This window comes from Saccopteryx leptura, chromosome 1, assembly GCF_036850995.1.
Source record: "Saccopteryx leptura isolate mSacLep1 chromosome 1, mSacLep1_pri_phased_curated, whole genome shotgun sequence".
Lineage (NCBI taxonomy): Eukaryota > Metazoa > Chordata > Mammalia > Chiroptera > Emballonuridae > Saccopteryx > Saccopteryx leptura.
Window position 1 is genome coordinate 7,351,848 of NC_089503.1, and position 21,303 is coordinate 7,373,150.

At 50.9% G+C, this 21,303-nt stretch overlaps 1 protein-coding gene across 3 annotated transcripts; it reads left to right on the plus strand.

Moving 5' to 3' along the window:
- The first annotated feature begins 1,276 nt into the window (after positions 1 to 1,276).
- Positions 1,277 to 8,420, plus strand: GAL3ST3 (galactose-3-O-sulfotransferase 3). Of its 3 annotated transcripts, none has more exons than XM_066354863.1 (3): positions 1,277 to 1,416; positions 4,769 to 5,005; positions 6,840 to 8,420. In XM_066354863.1, exons 2-3 carry the CDS (start codon positions 4,881 to 4,883, stop codon positions 8,008 to 8,010), a joined length of 1,296 nt encoding a protein of 431 aa, XP_066210960.1. In that variant the 5' UTR covers positions 1,277 to 1,416; positions 4,769 to 4,880; the 3' UTR covers positions 8,011 to 8,420. The 3 variants fall into 3 exon arrangements, with proteins under 3 accessions (XP_066210960.1, XP_066211046.1, XP_066211133.1); XM_066355036.1 differs by lacking the exon at positions 1,277 to 1,416 and adding an exon at positions 6,609 to 6,732 and having other exon boundaries at positions 4,923 to 5,005; XM_066354949.1 differs by lacking the exon at positions 1,277 to 1,416 and having other exon boundaries at positions 4,688 to 5,005.
- Positions 8,421 to 21,303: the final 12,883 nt, after the last annotated feature.

Genomic DNA, 21,303 nt, shown 5'->3' on the forward strand with positions numbered 1-21,303 from the left:
GTGTATGTGCTGGGGAACAGAATGGGGGTCTCTGAAGCAGGAGAAACGAAGGGCTGATGGGTGAGGAGGTAGTGTAGCTTAGGCTAGAAAGTGACATCCCAAGTGGGGCCCCATTTTATCCTAACAGCCCTGGAACCAGATAGGGTCAGACCCTCATTGTTCATAGAGGAAGCCAAGCTAGACTGGGACCACAATCAGTTCTGACTCTGAGTGTCCCCACTCCCTTCTCCTTAACAAGGACCTTTACATAATACCTACCTGTACAGGTCTAGAATGGAATCCAGAAGTAAAAAAAAAAAAGAATAAAAATAACCAACAAAAATAAAAATAGAATGGAATCCGGTTCCTTCCAGTGCCAGCTCTGGATGGCTGCCTCAGCACCAGGATCCTCGCCATACCAGGCCCCAAGGGCAGGAGAAAGCAGGGTCCACATGACCCACAGAACCAAATGTGGGACTCTTGATTTCTGGTGTGACTGGGAAGTGCGGCTGCCCAGCCCCTGCCCCCCCCCCCCCGTGGTAGGAGCTAAGGACTAAATTGGCAGTAGAAAGTTCAAGACTAACCCCCACACACAAGAGCTCCCATAGAACGTTCACATATATCATCTCTGCACTCTCAGGACAGCTCCCCATCAGACAGGTGGAAGCAAACAGACCCCCACAAAGTGCCTGGGCAGGGGTCCCAGGCCCACGGAGGCTCCGATCAGAAGAGCGTGGGGCTGAGGTTCTGGTGGAGAGTGAGAGTGGGTCAGCAGCAAGGGGTTGCCTTGGGGGCTGGAGGAGAAGGGGTCCCCAGGGGTGTGAGGGCAGGTGGGACCAGACCCAGCGCTGGAGCTGTGTTTTTGGCTGGAGGTAGAAAGAGAAGAAAAGGAGAGGAGCATGTGGGTGCTTGTAAATGGACCCGTGTCTTAATTCCCCAGGAACCCCCGGCCCAAGGATGACCAGTGAGGCCCAGGAATGTCCAGCAGTACCGGAGTATCCGGTTATCTTTGGGACCTCAGTTTCCCATTCTGTAGAGTCGGGGCAGGGAACTGGCCACATTGGTGTCCGGACTCAGCAATATTGCCAGGGGGAAGATGCCCGCATCTGAAGATGCCACCCGGAGAATGTTCATCGGCTGCATGAGAGTCAGGGCTACCCCCTCCTCTACCCACTCTCCTCCCCCTCCCCTGCACTGCCGCTGGGCCCCCGCCCCCGCCCCGCCTCCAGTGTGAGATGGGGGGCGGGCAGCGGGCAGAGCGGAGAGCAGCGAAGCCCAGCAGACGCCGCCACCTGATCCCATCAAGGCACGGAGAGGCGAGCCGCGGGTACTTGGTGCACACGGCCCCGGCGCCCTCAGACTCGCAGTGGATTTCAGGAGAAGGGTTGGGAGGTGGCGGCAATCACCAGCTACCCGGGTTGGAGGCAGAGCCGGCGCGTGAGTACTGCGGTAGCCAACCTGGGGCTGGGGGGCAGGGTGGACGGGACCAGGATGGGGGACAAAGGGTAGGCGGGAGAGTGTCCTGGGGGCCCAGTGCCTAGAGAACATGAAGAGGGGGGCACCCTGCCCCATAGGGAGCAGGAGAGGATTGGGGGAGAGGGCGGTTTTGGCCTGTCCCCTATGGTGAATCAGATCCTGGTGACGGATCCCTGGGGGAGGTTGGGATAAAACTGAGGGAATGGGGGTGGGGGGAGGTGGGCAGTGATGGAGAGAAGAGGAGAGGGGAATTCAAAGGCAGGGATGACGTGGGGGTGGATGACAGGGAAAGGGGGTTGGAGGGACCTTGCGCAAGCAGGGAGAGAAAGGAAGGAGGGAGGTAAAAGACATTTGATCTCCTGGGACACTCATTGGCAGCCTCCTCAGCCTTTGGCCCCTTCCTCTCTAGTGCCCTGGGCAGTTTCCCTGTCCACTGGGCTGTGCCATCCTCAAGTAAGGATGGAGTCTCTAAGATAGCCAACAGTCAGGTCCAGGTGGTCCAGGCCAGGGCACCCTCCTCTAAAAACTGCACCAACATCAGCCCTAGAGCTTGGAGGGGAGAGAAAGGGACTCGTTTGGGAGTGGGTGGGCGTTCGGGCCAGTTTGCAGAGCTCTCTCGCTAGTTAGTTATTCCATTTCTTCTCGGTTGCCCTGGAGAAAGGAAAGCAATTTGCAAAACCAGGCAATAGTAGCCCGAGATAGATTGTTCTGATTAAAATTAGCACTGATATTCTGATGAAGGTAGGCACACTGACCTGTCTGGAATGCTTGAGAGAAGCTCTCTTCACGAAGAAGACACAGGAGCAACAGGGAAGTGGTGGGACGCACTTAGGGGCAGGAGCCAAGCCCTGGCCCCAGCAGATCCACCCCGTACTGGCCTGGGGACCCCAGAGGGAAACGCAGCCCCTCCCAGGTGCCAGAGCCCCTACTCCATCTCCAGAAGAGGCACTAAGGAGTGAACTTGCCTAAGGAAGGGAGGCCGCCTCCAGTGTGAGCAGCACCCATCGGGACCTGGAATGTTTATCCTAGCCAAATGCACACCCAGAGGAGACAGGGTTCTGCTTTCAAACACCCCAAGTTCTGTCACGGAGAGAAATGGTCCCTGTGGTCTAGGAAGGTAGTGCTAGCAACCATGCAGAGTGGAAGGTGGAAGAGGACAAGCTGAGGATCCTAGCTGTCCCAGAAAGAACTTTTAAATAGCCAAAGCTGTTCAGAAATAGACCAGGCTGTATCTGAATGTAATGAGCGACACATCATTGACGATGGCCAAGCAGAAACTGGTGCCTGGGGGATTCCTGTGCTGACCGGTTCCAAGTGCACCTCCTACTGGGGTCTGGCCAGCTGGCTCCCCGGGGCTGAGGGGAGTGGGATGGAGGTGGCTACCAAGCACTCCATCACCCTTCTGTGTGGTTGAAGCATCCCCCAGGGGAAATTCCACCGTAGTTCCCTCCAGGCTTGATGTCTTTGGCTGACCGAGAGTCCTCTGAAAAATAGGGTTTCAGTGAGTTTAGCAAAGATGGGAATAGGTTGGCCCCCTACTTCGGCCTTTTGGGAAACTCCTGTCCGGGCACCGAGTCCTCTAGGCAGGATAAATGACAAAGGGAAGAAGTCCTACATCCTGAGAGGGCCACTGGCTCTGATGTCCCCCCGCAGGCTGCCCACCCAGACACCGCCAGCCCTCCGCTGCCCCAGCAATCCTTGAAAAGACCTGGAGGGGGTGGACGTCCTCGGCTCTGCCCTTGGCTGTCCTCTGTGGTTGGACCCTCACCCCCCTTGGCTCCAGGCAGATTAAGTCTGTTTGCAAGCTGGAGGAGGAAACAAGGTGATGGGGCCCGGAGAGAAGGCAAGGCCGGAACCCGGACCTCTTTCCACCCAAACAGGTTTAAATGTAATCCAGGATTAATTGGGGTGAGGGGAAGAAGAGGGATTGGAAGCCCAGGGCCCCCAGGGAAGGTGATGGTCAAAAGAGTTTTCACATTACCTCACCCCTCCTGGGACCCAGGTGTCCTAGTTCTGCACATGCACATGCCCAGAAGGTCCCAGGCTCCCCCACCCCTTTGGAGAGGGGTGTGTGTGTGGCAGAAGCTGAACCAGAATCTGGAGACTGAGGCCCCTGGAGCAGAGACCCCCCCCTAGCTAGGGGACAGGCAGTTGCTACTGAAGCTGACTTTCCATTGGCACTGCCAAGGCTGGGGTGCCCTGGAGCCAAGGCATTCATTTGTGGGGACAGGTGACTGGCCAGAAAGCAAGCCCTTCTGCCTCTTATACCGGCCACTCACCTGGGATGCAGGCCCACCTGCTCCCAGAGGTTCTCAGCGGGGCAGTAAACAGGAGCCCCTCCGCATTCCCCATCCCTCCACCCCCCTCCCAGACTGCCGTCCACCGCTGCCGCTGCTGCGGCAAGCACCTCTCACTGGAGAGTGAGCCGATGGGGCGGCCGGGGTTTCAGGTGTCGGGATGGAATCCAGATAGGGTTCCAGGATCTCAAGTCCTTCCTTTCTTTCTCTCATGGATGTGCTGGTGTGGGGCTCCCACGCAGAAGCACAGCTAGGTGGGCTCAGGGCTCAGAAGCACGCAGCAGTGCCAGGGTCCGGGGCAGGCGGGGAAACTGGTTCTCTGCGGAAGCAGCACTCCTGTCTAAGGGCATAGACTCTGAAACAGAAAGAGCAGATCTGATCCCAGATTCTGCTAGTACCAGCTGTGTGGCCCAGACAAGGGGCATCGCCTTCTACAGCTGCAGCTTCCTTGTCTGTAAGGTGGAATAATACCTGTTAGGGTTGAGGTGTTAAACAGGATTAAGACAGTACACGTAGTAAGCCTACAGTTTTGACCCCTTATGTCAGAGTTTTGAGAAGGTAAAGGTCTGGTCGGTGTTTTTGAGCCCAGTTTTTGGAGCATCATGACCAGCCCTTGTCTGAAGCCATCAGGTAAGGAGTCCTGGAGGAGGGGAAACCTTGAGGTGACACTTCTGTGCTCTGAGCCAAGCCTTGGTGCCAAGGCAACTCTATTGGGGAGACAGATACAAATGGCCAGAAGACAAAGACAAATTAGGGGCAGGCAGAGCAGACAGGGCGTAAGGGAGTGGCTGTAGCCTGAAGGGCTGGTCACAGCCCAGAGCCTGTAATTCCACCCAAGACCAAGTTATCTGGAGCAGAGTGGAGATAGGGTCTTGGTGGCGGGAGGGAGGAATCTGATCTTCCCTGGCCTCTCTGCTCACCCCACTCTTGGGAGCTCTCCTTTGCAGCAGTCTGCTGGGGCTCGGAGCCCATCTCCTCTGCCCACTACAAACCTGTTTGCCTCCTTCTCCTGCCAGGCCTCTCAGGAGCACTGGCCCTGCTACCAGAGCCTCAGGAGCCCCCATGAGTGCCAGTAAAGGGCATCCCGGATAGCAAGACCCTGGCCAGTTCAGGGCTGGGCAACCCATCATGGCACCCAGCCTCCAGCGCCTGCAGCAGGCCACCAAGATGATGAGCCGCAGGAAAGTCCTGCTGCTGGTGCTAGGATGCAGCACCTTGAGCCTCCTCATCCACCAAGGGACACAACTTAGCTGGTAAGGAGTTGGGGCCTCGGTGAGGGGGTGGGGCCCAGGGGAAGGGCGGTTAGCACCAGAACTGAGAGGGCGTCTTCCCATCCCCTGCACCTGTCAAAAGAGCCAGTCGTCTGCTGGGCTTTGTTCCTTCTCTCTTCACAGAAAGTGCTTTCCCTATGTCTCTTTAGATCCACACAGCCTCCCAGGGCAAGGACTGATCTTCACTGAAATGGCTGAGTGACTTGCTTCAAGTAATAGAGCCAGTCAGTGACTGGGACTCTGATCCAGCCAAAGTCCTTTGCATGGCATCACATTCAGGTGCCTCTCCAAAGGACTGCAGACAGCTTCTCACTACTTCTGTTGTGCTGGGAAAGTCCCCTCCTCTGAGCCCCAGTTTCCTCAACATAAAATAGAACTGATGATATGTGTGTCCCAGCTAGTCACCCGGACACAGGATATCATGTGGTGCCTAACAGGAGCTCTGACCCTACCCCTGGCTCACGGGTGAGCCCAACAAATCCCTGCACCCCTCAGGGCCTCAACTTTGCCCGTTTTCTATATGGTATGCCCTGGAGAATGGTGAGTGGGCCCAATCCCCTTTGCCGGATGATTTGCTGGTCTTTAAATGGGCGTCTGTGTAGACATTATCCTGAGCCAAAATTGGCCACCGATAGGAAATCTCAATGGTGTTCTCAAAGCTGCTTAAAGTTGTCCTCATCACATTATGATTAGGATAGGGGAAAAGAAACAAGAGAGTGCCTCAAAGTCTGGAGAGAGCTTACGGGTTATCTGTAATCCCAAATGCCCTTTTTCAGGAACGAGGAAGCAGAAATGAAACCTTCCTGAGGACTAGGAGTATTATCTGCTTCTTATACTATCATATTTCTTGAGCCTAGAACAGTGTCTGGCACACAGGATATGCTAAAAAAAATATTGGCTGAATGAATGAGTAAATAAAGCTCCAGAAGTCTTAACCGAATCATATAACAAATGGGTAGCCTCAAAGCCCAAGTCACTTGTCCACAAGGTGAGGAGCCAGTAAATAAATAAAAATGAACAAGAAGACAGAGAGCAAGAGGATTTGGAGACTTTGTATGGGTTGCCAGACTTATGTAAATGATTTTTCTCCTTCTGGTCCTCAGTTTCTACATTTGTAGAGTGGAATTCCTCAAGGATCTCCATGGGCCGTTGTTCCTGTACTAGTTAGCTATTTCTGTGTAACCAAATCACCTCAAAATTTAGCAGCTGAGTACATCAAACATTTATTATCTCACTTCTGTGTGATAATAATCAGGAATCCAGGTGGGGCTTAGCTGGCTCAAGGTCTCATGGGCTGCCAACTCATCGGAAGGTCTGATTGGAAGGGCTCCCCTTCCCAGCTCACTCAAGTAGTTATTTGGCAAACTTCAGTTCTTCAAGCATTATGATAGACTGAAGGCCTAATTCCTTGGGAACTGTTGCCACATGGTACCTCCACATAGTGCTGCTCACACTATGAGGATGGCAGTTCGCTTTCCCCTGCATGTGTTATCCTAGAGAAAGACACCGAGATAGAAGCCATAGTCTTTTTATAATGGAATCTCATAAGTGACATCCATCATTTCTACCCTATTCTATTCCTTAGAGGCATCAATAAGTCCCGCCCATACTCAAGGGGAAGGAAATAAACAAGAGCATGAATACCAGGAGGCCAGCAGGGATCACGTGGGTCATCTTAAAGGCCGCCTACCATAACCCTCTCCTGCTCTGTGGGTAAAGCCCAAAACGGGCCATTCTGTAGCCCACCCCACTATGCTTGGGAAGGGGCATGGGGCAAGCGGCACACCTCTCACACCCTCCTCCCTGGACCCTGCAGGTACCCTAAGCTGTTCCCTCTGAGCTGCCCGCCTCTGCGGGACTCCCCGCCGCGACCCAAGCACATGACGGTGGCCTTCCTGAAGACACATAAGACTGCGGGCACTACAGTGCAAAACATCCTGTTCCGCTTCGCAGAGCGCCACAACCTGACGGTGGCCCTGCCACACCCGAGCTGCGAGCACCAGTTCTGCTACCCTCGCAACTTCTCGGCGCACTTCGTGCACCCGGCCACACGGCCGCCCCACATGCTGGCCAGCCACCTGCGCTTCGACCGTGTGGAGCTCGAGCACCTCATGCCCCCGGGCACCATTTACATCACCATTCTGCGCGAGCCCGCTGCCATGTTCGAGTCGCTCTTTAGCTATTACAACCAGTACTGCCCAGCCTTCCGGCGTGTGCCCAACGCGTCGCTCGAGGCCTTCCTGCGCGCGCCAGAGGCCTACTACCGCGCGGGCGAGCACTTCGCCATGTTTGCGCACAACACGCTGGCCTACGACCTGGGCGGCGACAACGAGCGCAGCCCGCGCGAGGACGCCGCCTACCTGGCGGGCCTCATCCGCCAGGTGGAGGAGGTCTTCTCGCTGGTCATGATAGCCGAGTACTTCGACGAGTCGCTCGTGCTGCTGCGGCGCCTGCTGGCCTGGGACCTGGAGGACGTGCTCTATGCCAAGCTCAACGCGCGCGCCGCCACCTCGCGCCTGGCCGCCATTCCCGCGGCGCTGGCTCGGGCCGCGCGAGCCTGGAACGCACTCGACGCCGGCCTCTACGACCACTTCAATGCCACCTTCTGGCGCCGCGTGGCGCGCGCCGGCCGTGCCTGCGTGGAGCGGGAGGCGCGCGAGCTGCGCGAGGCCCGCGAGCGCCTGCTGCGGCACTGCTTCGGCGATGAGCCGGTGCTGCGGCCCGCCGCGCAGATCCGCACCAAGCAACTGCAGCCATGGCAGCCCAGCCGCAAGGTGGACATCATGGGCTACGACCTGCCCAATGGTGGCACTGGCCCGGCCACTGAAGCCTGCCTCAAGCTGGCCATGCCCGAGGTACAGTACTCCAACTACCTGCTGCGCAAGCAGAAGCGCCGGGTCGGTGTGCGGATCCGGCCAGAACCAGTCCTAGACAATCCCCCACCTCGGCCCATCCGGGCACTGCCCCGCCGCCTCCAGGGCCACTGAGCTCCGGGAGCCCAGCCTGGGGCTGCCTACAGGGCCTGCCTTATCAGGTCCCCTACTTTGAGGGGCTTAAGCACCACGCTGTACTTGGGCGTATATCTCTCTATCTGATCCCGCCTCCCGCTTTTGGGGAGGGTGCTGATAGGCCCGATCGGCTGGGCCATCCTCTCCTTCCTAACTGATTGGTGACTTACAAGAGGTCTGAGGCATGTCCAGGACTCCTTTTCTGCCTTTTCCTGGGGTTTGAGTCCCATTAGTCTTTTCTAAGCGGATGAGCCCAGGCCGCAGAGAGGGGCCCTGCCTGCCAGCCTCTCGGGGCCCTAGCTCTTCTTCACAGGGGTCAGAGGTCCCCACACCATCCCTCTTCCAGGTTCCACCCTTGCCACAGACCTAAGCTGCTCCCAGACTCCCAGAACCGAGTTCTTGGATTGGGTTTTTTGTTCGTTTGGTTTTTCTTTTTTTAATAAAATATCTTTAAAATGTGCAAGTCGTATGTAAGTCATTGAAAGTGAGATCCCCCACATTTGAGGATGAGGCAGAAGCCCAAGAATAGCTGTGGGCACCATGAGGATCAGGACCCAGCCTCCATCAAGTTCCTCCACTGCTCCTTGCAAAGGCTCACCGCTGTCATTGACCCTCGATCAACTGAGCCACCTCAGCCCCACTCATACTCCTCTGAGAAAATCTAAATCATTTTAATTCAGTTCAGCAACATTTACTGAGCATCATCTCTGTAACTTGGGGACACAGGTGAACAAAGCAACTAGAGCCTTTCTCTTCTTGGAGCTCGTGGAGAAACATTGAAACTGGAGCGGATGGTAAACAAAGAGGATGGACTGCAGGGGGTTAGAGCGGAGGCCGGAAGAAGGATCATTCCAAGTGAGGAAGTCTGAACTCAGTATTTTACCTCCCCTTTTGAATCACCAACTTCACTACTGGCCTTCCTTCCCCGCAAGGAGAAGACAGATCTGATGACTCAAATGAGGATCATTCTCTGCCTCTAATGTCCTTTAGCACAGTAAGACACCCAGCACCTTCAAATGAAACCTCTCTTAAGACTAGCAGAGCCTGACCAGGTGGTGGCACAGTGGATAGAGCGTTGACCTGGGACGCTGAGGACCCAGGTTCAAAATACCGAGGTTGCCGACTTGAGCACGGGGTTGCTGGCTTGAGTCTGTGATCATGACAAGACCCCGTGGTCGCTGGCCTGAACAAGGGGTCACTGGTTCTGCTAGAGCCCCACTGCCCCTGTCAAGGCACATATGAGAAACAATCAATTAACAACTGAAGTATTGCAACTACGAGTTGATGCCTCTCATCTCTCTCCCTTCCTGTCTGTGTCTGTCTCTCCCGTTTAAAGAAAAGAAAAAAGAGTAGCAGATAACCAGGACTTCTGTTACTTTTCTACTTTACAATGTACAGCTATATTAACATATCTGGACAAGTAAATATAGCTAACATGCTCTACTATGTGCCAGCCATCATTTAAAGGATTTATATATTTTTAAACTTAGAAGATAGTTATCATTTTATGGGTGAGGGAACAAACTTGGAGAGGTTATCTGACAGGGTTACACAGCTAAAAAGTGGCTACTAAGGTTTGATCCCAGACTGTAGCTTCAGAGTCTGTGCTCCTAAGTGCTATCAGAGGGCTATGGGAATAAATGCTCTAGGCTAGGCTGACCCCCTGGCCTTCCCCCAAAAGAATGTCAAGTGGAGAAACCAGGACATTGCTAGCAGCTCCTCATTTTCCACCGAGACAGTCATTGGCCTGTTTGAGCAATGGAGACTACAGTGGTTGGTTGACAGGTTGTAAGAAACTCCTGGGCCTGAAAAGGGGGCTATTTTGATAGCACCCCACTTTTTAGCAGTGCAGCTCTGGAGAGGCAAAAAGGCAATAATTATAGATATGCAAATACATAATTAGGTTTCCGGCATTAAATAGCAGTAAAGAATTGTACTAGAATCAAAGTCATCTACCCAAAGACAAGCATACTGTGGCTCCAGGCCAAGAAGGTAGCTGCCGCTGTCCTACTCCCTGTCTGTAGCCCTAGCTCAGGTCATATCTTTGCCAGGAACAGCCTTCATCTTGCTCTGGGTTCTCCTGGAAAGCTCCAACCTGCCTTTAAGATTTGCCCTGACAGGCCTCTCCTGCTTTCCCTGACCCTCAGGCAGGCGGGCTCTCCTTTACACACCTGCCCCACCTGAGCAGCCAGCACAACTCTGGACTCAGAAAAATCCAGATTCAGGGACTGACTGGAAACATCAGGCCCTGCGAGACCGTTTCTCTGTTTGATGTAGGAGCAAGGACAGACCCTAAGTAGGCCCCGAATTAAATATGAGCCTTCGGTGGCTGAGCAGGGACGCCTCTGGGACGCCTGGGCCCAAACATCTCCAGCCTCAGCCACAACCCGCGGGAACAGGGTCTAGCCCCGAGACTCAGTGCCCTGCAGAGGGTCTCCCTCCATCAACACACGTGTGATACTGCTCACTCGGTGCCCACTATACACGTTCCCAGGGCTCCGGTAGCGGGTGAAACATGGTCCCTGCCTGGAGGAGCTCACACTAATGTCTCAGACAGATGTGTAAGTAGCAGCCAGGGTGATGACTTGATGGAGGCAATTACCTCCATAAGTGCTTTGGAGTTCAAACCCTGTCTCTGCCACCACCTGCTGGTTACATGGCCTTGGTCTTAGCCCTTGAGCCTTTGAACTGAACCATTTTCTTCCTGGGCAGTGAACAGTAGTCGACATACGGCACCTAACACAGTACCTGGCACATGGAAATGTTCCCCAAACTCATGTTGTCAGGGCTCCTCTGGACCGACACCCTTCATGTTGTAGATGTTAAGGATTGGCACATTGACTCCACGAGTTTTCCAGCAAGTGGAATAAAGCATTTTGAGGCAAGGGTGCCTCTTCCTACTTTGCTCAAAGGCACATCAATGAGAGCAATGACAATAGCTAATATTTATTAATCACTTGCTCTGTGCTAGGTGTTTTTCTCTGTGCTTGAGTCTTACAACAACCTGGTGAGATACGTGTTATTCCTGTACCTCTTTCACAGAAGGGGACAATGAGGTACAAAGGAGGTGGAATGCCCAGGCTCACCCAGCAGGAGAAGCTGAGCTAGGACGGAAACGACATGCAAGCCCCAGTTTCCACCACTGGAAGACCTGTCCTACCCCTCACACGCCCCAGCAACCCCTGCAGCGCATTTGAAAGAGCGGTCTTAGAAAAGCCCCTGAGAGTGGCTGGAGTGCGAGGAAGAGGCAAAGGTAGGGAAGGGAAGGCAGGCACAGAGCAGAATGTGGGGATCTGCCAACACAACTGGGCAGCTTCCCAGGAGGTCCTAGTGGAAAGGGGACTGAAGGGCAGGAACACCTGAGCAAGGCTGCCGGCCATCCAGACGAGAGGATGGAGGGGAAAGGGGGGGGGTGAGCGGTGGCTCCTTTCTCAATCTTGTTTGTAGACCTGAGATTAGCTCCTGTGAACCAGCGGGATTGCATGAATCTGAAGCCCCCAGCCAGCCAGCCCTCTCCTTCCCAAGAGCTCCCTGGCACAGTCCAGTGGGCAAAGGATGGGGCAGGAACAGCCGCCTCCATCCCCACTCCATCCCCACCCCCAATCTCATGGGATTTTCACAACACCCAGGCAAGGCACAGGCATCAGAGCCTAACACCCCATTACAAATGGGGAGACTAAGTCCCAGCGAGGGGATGTGGCTTCCAGAGGTGGCTTAGAGCCAGACCAGAGACAGGCATGAGGACACTCCCATGAGCTGGAGCTATAGGAGGCAAGATCCTGGGTCTTCTGTCCCAACTGGGTCTCCAATCCGGAGCTCCCTTCCTGGTGTTCTCCAGCCTTGTCAAATGCACTGTGTTCAAAATCAAACATCCCATCTTCTGCCTAAACCAGCTCCTCCAGTGCTCTCAGTTTCAGGGACTGGCTTCCCCATTTCAAGCAGATACTCAGCCCCAATTCTTGGTGTCTCTTTAATGTCTTCCTCACCCTTTCCACAGCACCACCTACCTGTCACTATGTCCTTTACATCCTGGCTCCTGAATAACTAGCATATGCCACCTCTCTTTCCCCCCATCTGGCTTAGTCTGAGCCCTAAGAGTTTCTCTATTGGTTACATCAACATATTCCTAACTGACCTACCTGCCTCAGGCTTCCCACAGCAAACGCAATCTCCTCTCGGTATGCACAGCGCTTCTTTTTTTTTTTTTTTTTTTTTGTGACAGGACAGAAAGAGACAGAGAGGGACAAAGATGAGAAGCATCAGTTCTTTGTTGTGGCACCTTAGTTGTTCATTGCTTTCTCATATGTGCCTTGACGGGGGGGGGGGGGTACAGTAGACCAAGTGACCCCTTGCTCAAGCCAGCGACCTTGGGTCCCCACACTCAAGCTGGGGACCTCTGGGTTTTGAACCTGGGTCCTCTGCGTCCCAGTCTGACCCTCTATCCACTGCGCCACCGCCTGGTCAGGCACACAGTGCTTCTTCTTGAAGCCCTCTGGTTCTGTCACTCCCTTGTTTGAAACACGCCCTACCTTACCAGGCCCACAAGGCCCAGCCTAGCCTGATCCTCCCGAAAACCCTTCAGCCACACTTCTCATTGTCCCCCCACTCCCTACTGGGTTCCAGCCACTGGATTTCGCACTATTCCCTGAATGCAATGGTGTGTCAGGTCTGCATCTTGCTAACTCTTTTTTTTTTTTTCTTTTTTCTTTTTTTTTTTCCATTTTTCTGAAGCTGGAAACAGGGAGAGACAGTCAGACAGACTCCCGCATGCGCCCGACCGGGATCTACCTGGCACGCCCACCAGGGGCGATGCTCTGCCCACCAGGGGGCGATGCTTTGCCCATCCTGGGTGTCGCCATGTTGCGACCAGAGCCACTCTAGCGCCTGAGGCAGAGGCCACAGAGCCATCCCCAGCGCGCCCGGGCCATCTTTGCTCCAATGGAGCCTCGGCTGCGGGAGGGGAAGAGAGAGACAGAGAGGAAAGCATGGCGGAGGGGTGGAGAAGCAAATGGGCGCTTCTCCTGTGTGCCCTGGCCGGGAATCAAACCCGGGTCCTCCGCACGCTAGGCCGACGCTCTACCGCTGAGCCAACCGGCCAGGGCCTTGCTAACTCTTTAAAGCTGAATTTTACCAGCCAGTTGTTAAACACAATTAAATTATATGACAAAAATTTAAGTTATATTATTAAAGTATATAAACTTCCCATTAAATCAATTATATTAATAACAAAGGTAAATACACCTTATTACTTCCTAATTAGTTTACTAGATTTTATTTTTATTTATGTTCTTATATCTATTGTTTGTGTCTGGTGGGAATCCTACAGAATTGTGTGCTACTTACACACATCTCGTCTGAACAGTATTCGGTGACCTTACATTGGTGGTGTGAAATCGGCCATAGTGGGAATAGTTAAATTACCAATCAACAAACACTATATCAGAGGTTGATTTATTGTTTTGTGGTTCATCTGCACCAGGGATTGACAAACTAGAAGCCAAATCTGGCCCACCACCTGTTTTTGTAGATAAAGATTTATTTGAGCCCTGGCTGGTGGCTCAGGGGATAGAGCTTCGGCTCGGCGTACGGACGTCCTGGGTTCGGTTCCCAGTCACAGCACACAGGAGAAGCAACCTTCATGAGAAGCTGGCACACTCTCAGAGAGCTAGACACACACCTGGAACGGAAGTGACAGAAGTTGGAGGATCTGGTGAAAGCCGAAGGAACGGTGGACCCAGTTGCTGCCCAGGCAACAAGGTAGCTCGCAAGTGAGAGTCATCGTGAGCAAGCTGTGGCTGCTGCTGGGGGCCCCGCACCAACTTTCGTTGCGGGTAAAGGATACAACTCCTGTCTTACTTCTACTCTCCAAGTCTTGCCCAAAATGTCACTCATGGCCCCCATTGAGTCAGGACTGCAGGAAAGAGAGTTCTGGGAAACATAGCTCCCACTTTGCTAAAATGACACTGCAAATTCACTGAAGCTTCAGAGGTTAATTTGAATACTAGACCCATGAAGACCAATTAGCACCAAAGGACTTTAGAGATTAAAGGCCACAGTCCTGAAGCCCTCAGATTTGTGCTGTGGTTATTTCCCCCGTTGCAAAATCTTTTTTAAATTATTTATTTATTGATTTCAGCAAGAGAGAGGAAGAGGGGGAGAGAGTGAGAGAGAGAGAGAGAGAGAGAGAAACATCGAGCCATTCCTGTATGTGCCCCGACCGATGATCAAACCAGCAACCTCTGTGCTTTGGGATAATGCTCCAACCAACCGAGCTATATGACCAGGGCCCATCGTAAAATTTATTGTGAAATTAGTTCTCAGTAGCTGGCAGAATCTGCCTTTGGTTCCCCGGCACTGCTAAAAAGGGCCAAGTGGAAATCTCTGGAGTTGCCCTCCTAACCCTGCCAAGTTATAAACCAAAAGCAAGGCCGCAACCCTGGAGAAACTGCAGGGATTAGGGCCACCATCAGGGATGTGAGAGATGCAAGTGTAGTGATTGCAACCTCATCCCCAATCACAGCTGCAATTCTAGATTTAATATCTTTATTGGAGAAATGCATTACAAACCCCAGCAACTGGTGCATGACTACTGTGAACTAGCAAATGCTGTCTCTTGAGTGTGGTAAATTACCATGAGTATGGTAAATTACACTCAGTTTGCATTCAACAGTATACCTTTACCCCTGGGTTTTGCCATTCTTCTGCAAACTGCAAGGTCCAGAGGGACCAAAATAGTCTTGAAAACACAGAGAACACTATGCTGACACATTTAATTGATGCCATTATGCAAACTGGACTCTGAACAGGAAAAAGCAAGCGTCTTAGGTGCCTTAGACACATGTGTATCTGAGAGTCAGAGATGAACCTTGTGGAACTTCAAGGGCCTTTCACATCAGAGAAGTTTCCAGCAGGCTAGAGGCCTGGGGAACATCAGATATCTTCTAATGTGAGAGACAAGTCACTGTCCCCTACGTCATACACCATAAAGGAAGAGGAGCAATGTATGGCATGTCTTTTGGATCTTGGAGTCAATACATATTACCCTTGGACAAGGTGCTTTGACTCACTTTCTGAATAACCTGTAAATCTGACAATGTTAGGTCTAGATCTAAAAAAGGCTATTCAAAATTCCAGGCTATGGGGCCTGGCCAGGTGACGCAATAAATAGAACATCATCTGGTACACTGAAGTTGTGGGTTTGATCTGAGTCAGGGCACATACGAGAAGCGACCAATGAGTGCACAACTAAATAGAACAACTAAGTGGAACAATGAGTTGATACTCCTCTCTCTCGCTCTCTCTCCACCCTGCTCTAGTAAATGGAAAAATTAAAAAGTAAAAGTTAGGGCCCTGGCCGGTTGGCTCAGCGGTAGAGCGTCGGCCTGGCGTGCGGGGGACCCGGGTTCGATTCCCGGCCAGGGCACATAGGAGAAGTGCCCATTTGCTTCTCCACTCCCCCTCCTTCCTCTCTGTCTCTCTCTTCCCCTCCCGCAGCCAAGGCTCCATTGGAGCAAAGATGGCCTGGGCGCTGGGGATGGCTCCTTGGCCTCTGCCCCAGGCGCTAGAGTGGCTCTGGTCGCGGCAGAGCGACGCCCCGGAGGGGCAGAGCGTTGCCCCTGGTGGGCGTGCCGGGTGGATCCCGGTCGGGCGCATGCGGGAGTCAGTCTGACTGTCTCTCCCCGTTTCCAGCTTCAGAAAAATACAAAAAAAAAAAAAAAAAAAAAAAAAGTAAAAGTTAGGCCCTGGCTGGTTAGTTCAATCAGAGTATCATCCCAAAACGACAAGGTTGCAGGTTTGATCCCTGGTCAGGGCACACATGGGAAGCAACCGATGAATGCACAACTGAGTGGAACAACAAGTGAGCTGTCTCTCTAAAAATCAAATACATACATACATACATACATACATACATACATACATAAATAAATGCCTGGCTAGATAGTTCGGTTGGTTGGAGCGTCGTCCCAATGCGCAGAGGTCACCGGTTTGATTCCCAGTCAGGCACATACAGGAACAGCTCGATGTTCCTGTGTCTCTGTCTCTCTCACTCTGCCTCTCTCTCACCCTGCCTCTCTCTCTCACACACACAAAAAAAAAAAGAAAGAAAGAAAGAAAGAAAGAAAGAAAGAAAGAAAGAAAGAAGGAAAGAAAGAAAGAGAGAGAGAAAGAAAGTCCAGGCTATGATACAAGCTGCCCCACTGCTTGGGCATTACGCCTGGTAGATCCACGTGCCTGACTTAGGTGTCAGCCAAAGACGCCATGTGGTGCCTCTGGCAAGTCCCAATAGGAGTATCACAGCTACAGCCATGCTAGTCTCTGCCAATGATTCTTCTACATTTTAGAAAGCAGCTTCTAGTTTTCTACTGCACCTTGGAACTGAATGCCTGATTTCTGGAACATCAAGTGATGACTGTACCCAAATGTTCTTCACGAACTAGGTGCCATCTGAGCTACAGAAGGATTAAATTGGATTCACACAGTGGCATCCCACTAGAAACTGGAGTGATGTATACAGTGCTGTGCCCAAGCAGATTCATAAGGCACAAATGAACTGGCTAAGCCGGTGCTTCACAGTCCCATGCTACTTGTTTCTCCTGCTTCACCTCCTCTCTCTTAGTGTACAGTCAGCACCTTCAAAGGGGAGAGGAAAAAGAACAGGTCTGATTTACGGAAGGCTTTGCACAGTAAGTCAGTGCCAGCCAGAGTGGACAGCTGCTGCATACAGCCCTGTTCCAGGGGGCCCTGAAACATGGTGGTGAAGGAAAGGGTAATCCTCTTGGTGGGCAGTACACGTGCTATCCACGTGGTGCAGACGAAGGAAAGCCTATGGTGCCAATTGACATGAACTCAGAGCAATATCTGATGGGCTGGCCATTTGCAGAGACTGGGAAAGAACACACCTGGGAACTTGATGACATGATGGTCTAATACAGAGGTCTGCAGACAGCTTCTTAAAATGCTCACAGAATGCGAAGATATTCATGTTCATTGTAAATGCCCCTGGGAGGCAATCAGTGGAGGAGTCCTCACTAGATAAGATGACCCGTCCTGTAGATTCAGTCAGCCTCTCTCCCCACGTGAATTGGTGCTTTCTCAATGGACCCGTGGGAAGAGCAAAACCACTAGATTTCTGTTTGTGATAGGAGCGTTCTATGCTCTTTGTCCAGGTTTTTACACCTGCGGTTTTTGTTGTTGTTGTTTTTTGGGGGGGGTTGTTTATTTTGCTAAGAAAGAGAGGATTTATCAAGGAGATGGTGCAAAGCCTGGAGTCACAGGTCATGCTCAAAGACCTAGCCCCTGATGGCTTCCAAAGGATGGATTATATAGGGGGAAAAATCACTAAGCATAGTGACTAATAGAGTTAGGGTTGTGGTCGCTACTGATTGGTTGGTGCTTGGGTAGGGGGTAATTGATCATTGCATCTGGTCCTGATGTCAGCCATGGAGTTGTTCTGTCCAATTTTACAAGGATTTGTTCTGTGGGATCCTTCTGCTTTCCTGGGTTTGAAACTAAAACACAATTGGGGCCAGGATAGTATGTTTAGTTTGATTTAAAAATTCTGTCTCACCCTGGCTGGTTGACTCAGTAGTAGAGTGTTGGCTCAGCGTGTGGAAGTCCTGGGTTCAATTCCCAGTCAGGGCACATCGGAGAAGTACCCATCTGCTTCTCCACCCTTCCCCCTCTCCTTTCTATCTCTCTCCTCCTCTCCTGTAGCCAAGGCTCCATTGGAGCAAAGTTGGGCCGGCGCTAAGGAAGGCTCCATGGCCTCTGCCTCAGGCGCTAGAATGGCTCCAGCTGCAATGGAGCAACGCTCTAGATAGGCAGAGCATCACCCCCTGGTGGACATGCCACATGGATCCTGGTCCGGCATATGCAGGAGTCTGACTGCCTCCCCGCTTCTAACTTCAGAAAAATAAAAATAAATAAAAATAAAAAAACTGTCTCAATAGCCAACAGCCCCAGGACCTTGTCTGTAAGATTACTGGATGCTGACCTGAAGCTCATTGTCCTAAGGGCTTCATGATTAAGCAGGGGAGAGGAAGGTGGGCAAGTCAGGGCACGGAGACCAGTTTAAGTCAGTAGAAAAGAAATCAAAATAAAAAGCCAGATTAAAGAAATAAGGTTTCTGTACAATTATAATTCCCCCTGTTGTTTTGATCATTCCTCAGTCTTGAGGAATATCGGGCAGCTGAGCACAGGTTCAGTCAAGAGGGAAGATTAACTTCTAAGCCAGTGATGGGCAATCTTTTGAGCTTGGTGTTTCAAAATTCGCCAAAAAAAACGAGCATAACTCGGGTAGTGTGTCACTGCGAGAAAAAACCCATAATTCCACGATATTTATAGTTTAAATAACAAAAATGTATAATTGTAATATATAACTGTATTTAATAAACCAAAAACTAATTATTTAACTTACCTGCTTAGTGACTTCTTTGTTCATCTGTCAGTCGGTTTCTTTTGTTGGTCTTGATATTATTTAACTTGTGTGGGGTGCCGTGAACTAAGATAAGTGAGGGGGAGGGGAAATTCTTTAACTAACCTGCCTATTAGTGACTTTTTTGTTGCTAAATTTCATTGGCTAAATCTTCAATTGAAGGTTGGTATTTTGTACACTTCAAGCCCAAGCAAGCGCTACTAACTTCATCTGTCAATCTGTTTCTTTTGTTGGTTTTGATATTATTTAACGCTGAGAATAAGGTCTCACAAAAGTACGTAGAGGGGGGAAAAAAAGTACGTAGAAGGAAAAATTGTGAGTAAAGCCATTGCTATATTTTTCAGGGTGCTAAAATTGTCTGGTAATCAGTTCCAGGCACTCCAAATTTCCTGTTCATAGTGGCACTCCTCTTGATTCTCCAAGCGGCACCTTTCCAGATTCTCAAGCTTGACCTCAAGTCGACAAACACCTGAGCCCAGATGCTGTCTTGAAATTCTGCAAGTTGCATCTTATGTAAATTAAGATGGCTGCCGCTATTTCTAATGGCGGGAAATGGCACCCATAGCACAGGCCCTCGCCTCTCCCAGCCTCCCCCCTCACTTATCTCAGTAATGATGGTAAATTAGAAATCCACGACACCCCAGAACAGTAGATTGGATGATGGTTGCTGTGGTTATGTGATTGCTGGTAATGGCGATCACAGGGCCCGCAGAGATGCGCCCCCGCGGCATTCCGCTGCTCCCTGCTCCTCCGGCCGGAAGTGAGGTCAAAGATCCCCTAATGGCCTAACTGGAAGTCCCAGAACTAGACGCTCTGTGCCGGAGTTCTGTTGTTTTGGCTTACAGACCTCTGGCACAGAGTGTCTACACTACAGCAAATGTTTTATCCTCGGCTACTGTAGCTGGCCATGCAGGAGCCAAGAATGAAATGTCTTTCTCAGCAAGTGGCCCCATACTTCTCTGGTATGTAGCCGCATGTGGCCGTGTGTCATCGAAAATGGCTACGTGTGTCAGTGCTGACACACATGTCATAGATTCACCATCACGGTTCTAAACTAATCTTGTCCGCCCATCGTGCCTACAATCTCACATGCCCGCTGATTCCGAGATGGTCCCTGAGACTTAGAGGGGGCATCTCAGCATTCAATTTATAAGCAGGAACCACAGCAGAGTCTTTAAGACTGCCAGTCAAGAAGACTTCCAGATGAAAGACTTAGATCTTCATTTTTGCTAAAATAAATGCAAGCAGTGACAATCTGACAGGTTCCCCTGGCCCACAATCCAACTGTCCCTGATGAACGTCCTGACACCAGCTCAGGCGAGCCCTCTGTGTGGCTTACACAGTACAGGGGGTCCTCAGGTTACGAAATAGTTTTGTTCCTAGACAGTGACTAATCCGAATTTTGGTGTAAATCCAAACACACCCTAGCCTAGCCTAATGCAAATGGAACACTTGCACTTTTAACAGTCCAAAATGGGGTAGGTAAGCATACTGGGGGTCGCCAACTCCTTCACTCATAGCCGCATTACCGTGTATTCTTCCATGGCAGGCAAACAAACTATATGGTTCGCCCACGTGGTCCATAAGTACAACACTAACGGTGTAAGCCCAAGCACACACTTCTCAATTTTTTAAAGTTTTTATGGGAGTGAGCATGGTAAACTCAAAACATTGTATGTTGAGACTATTGTAACCTGAGGACCCCCATATCAGTTTCCGGAACCATCTAACCATAAGCTATTGTGATGACTTCTCTAAAGTTTATATTATGTCATCTAGCTGGGATTTACAACTGCAAGACTCAGAAAAAAAAAGTTTTAGTTTTCAATAATGACAAAGGAAAAGAGAGAAAAATGAAGCATTTAGTTCAGAGGGCTGCAGCCAAACACTTTCATTAGAAATATTCAGGATCCAGTCCGGGTCACAGGTGAAATATAAGATTTTAAAGACAACTGATTAGAATCTAATATCTACAATTGGGCATTGTGGTTTCTATTGAAACAATTTTTATTTATAACTTCTTTTTTACTTTTATTTATTGACTTTAGTGAGAGAGGAAGGGAGAGAGAAAGAGAGACAGGAACATCAATCTGCTCCTGTATGTGCCCTGACCAGAGATCAAACCAGCAACCTCTATGCTTTGGGACGATGCTCTAACCAACTGAGCTATCCAGCCAAGGCACAATTTTTCTTTCTCAAATGACCCTCATTTTATCAAAGTTAGCCAAGTTAAGATTAACTTATTATATAAATCTGGTTTCAATAAATTTGGCCCATTATTTGCATAACTACAGCAAGAATAGTAATTGATCATATAGGCTCATGCTTTGCTGGAATTTCATAAGGAATCTCCAGATTGAACGTGAATTAGCCTCGCAGGGATAAGAAGCCAAGCCATATACTTTCCAACAGTATTTGCCTGCAGTGCCTATCGATTTGACTGAATTTCTCGGGTTCTTGAGGTTCCTCAAAATGTCTTGAGGTTCTTCTTTGCCTCAAGGAATGAGGTTTGCAAGAAAGCAACCTTCATTCCTTACCTGGAAAGACTGTTGTGAACCACGTAATTCAGGTTCTGGGCCATTATTCCAAGGGGCTTTTATCAACTTCCAAAGTCAATCTTAATTCCTTAAAGCTTTCTGGTGACATCCAGAGTCTATACATATCTTTCTCAAACATAACATTCGAGCCTGACCAGGTGGTGGTGCAGTGGATAGAGCATTGACCAGGGACACTGAGGACCCAGGTTCAAAACCCTGGGGTCACCATCTTGAACACAGGGTCTCCGGCTTGAGCACAGGGTTTCCGGCTTGAGTGTGGGATCATAGACATGACCCAAA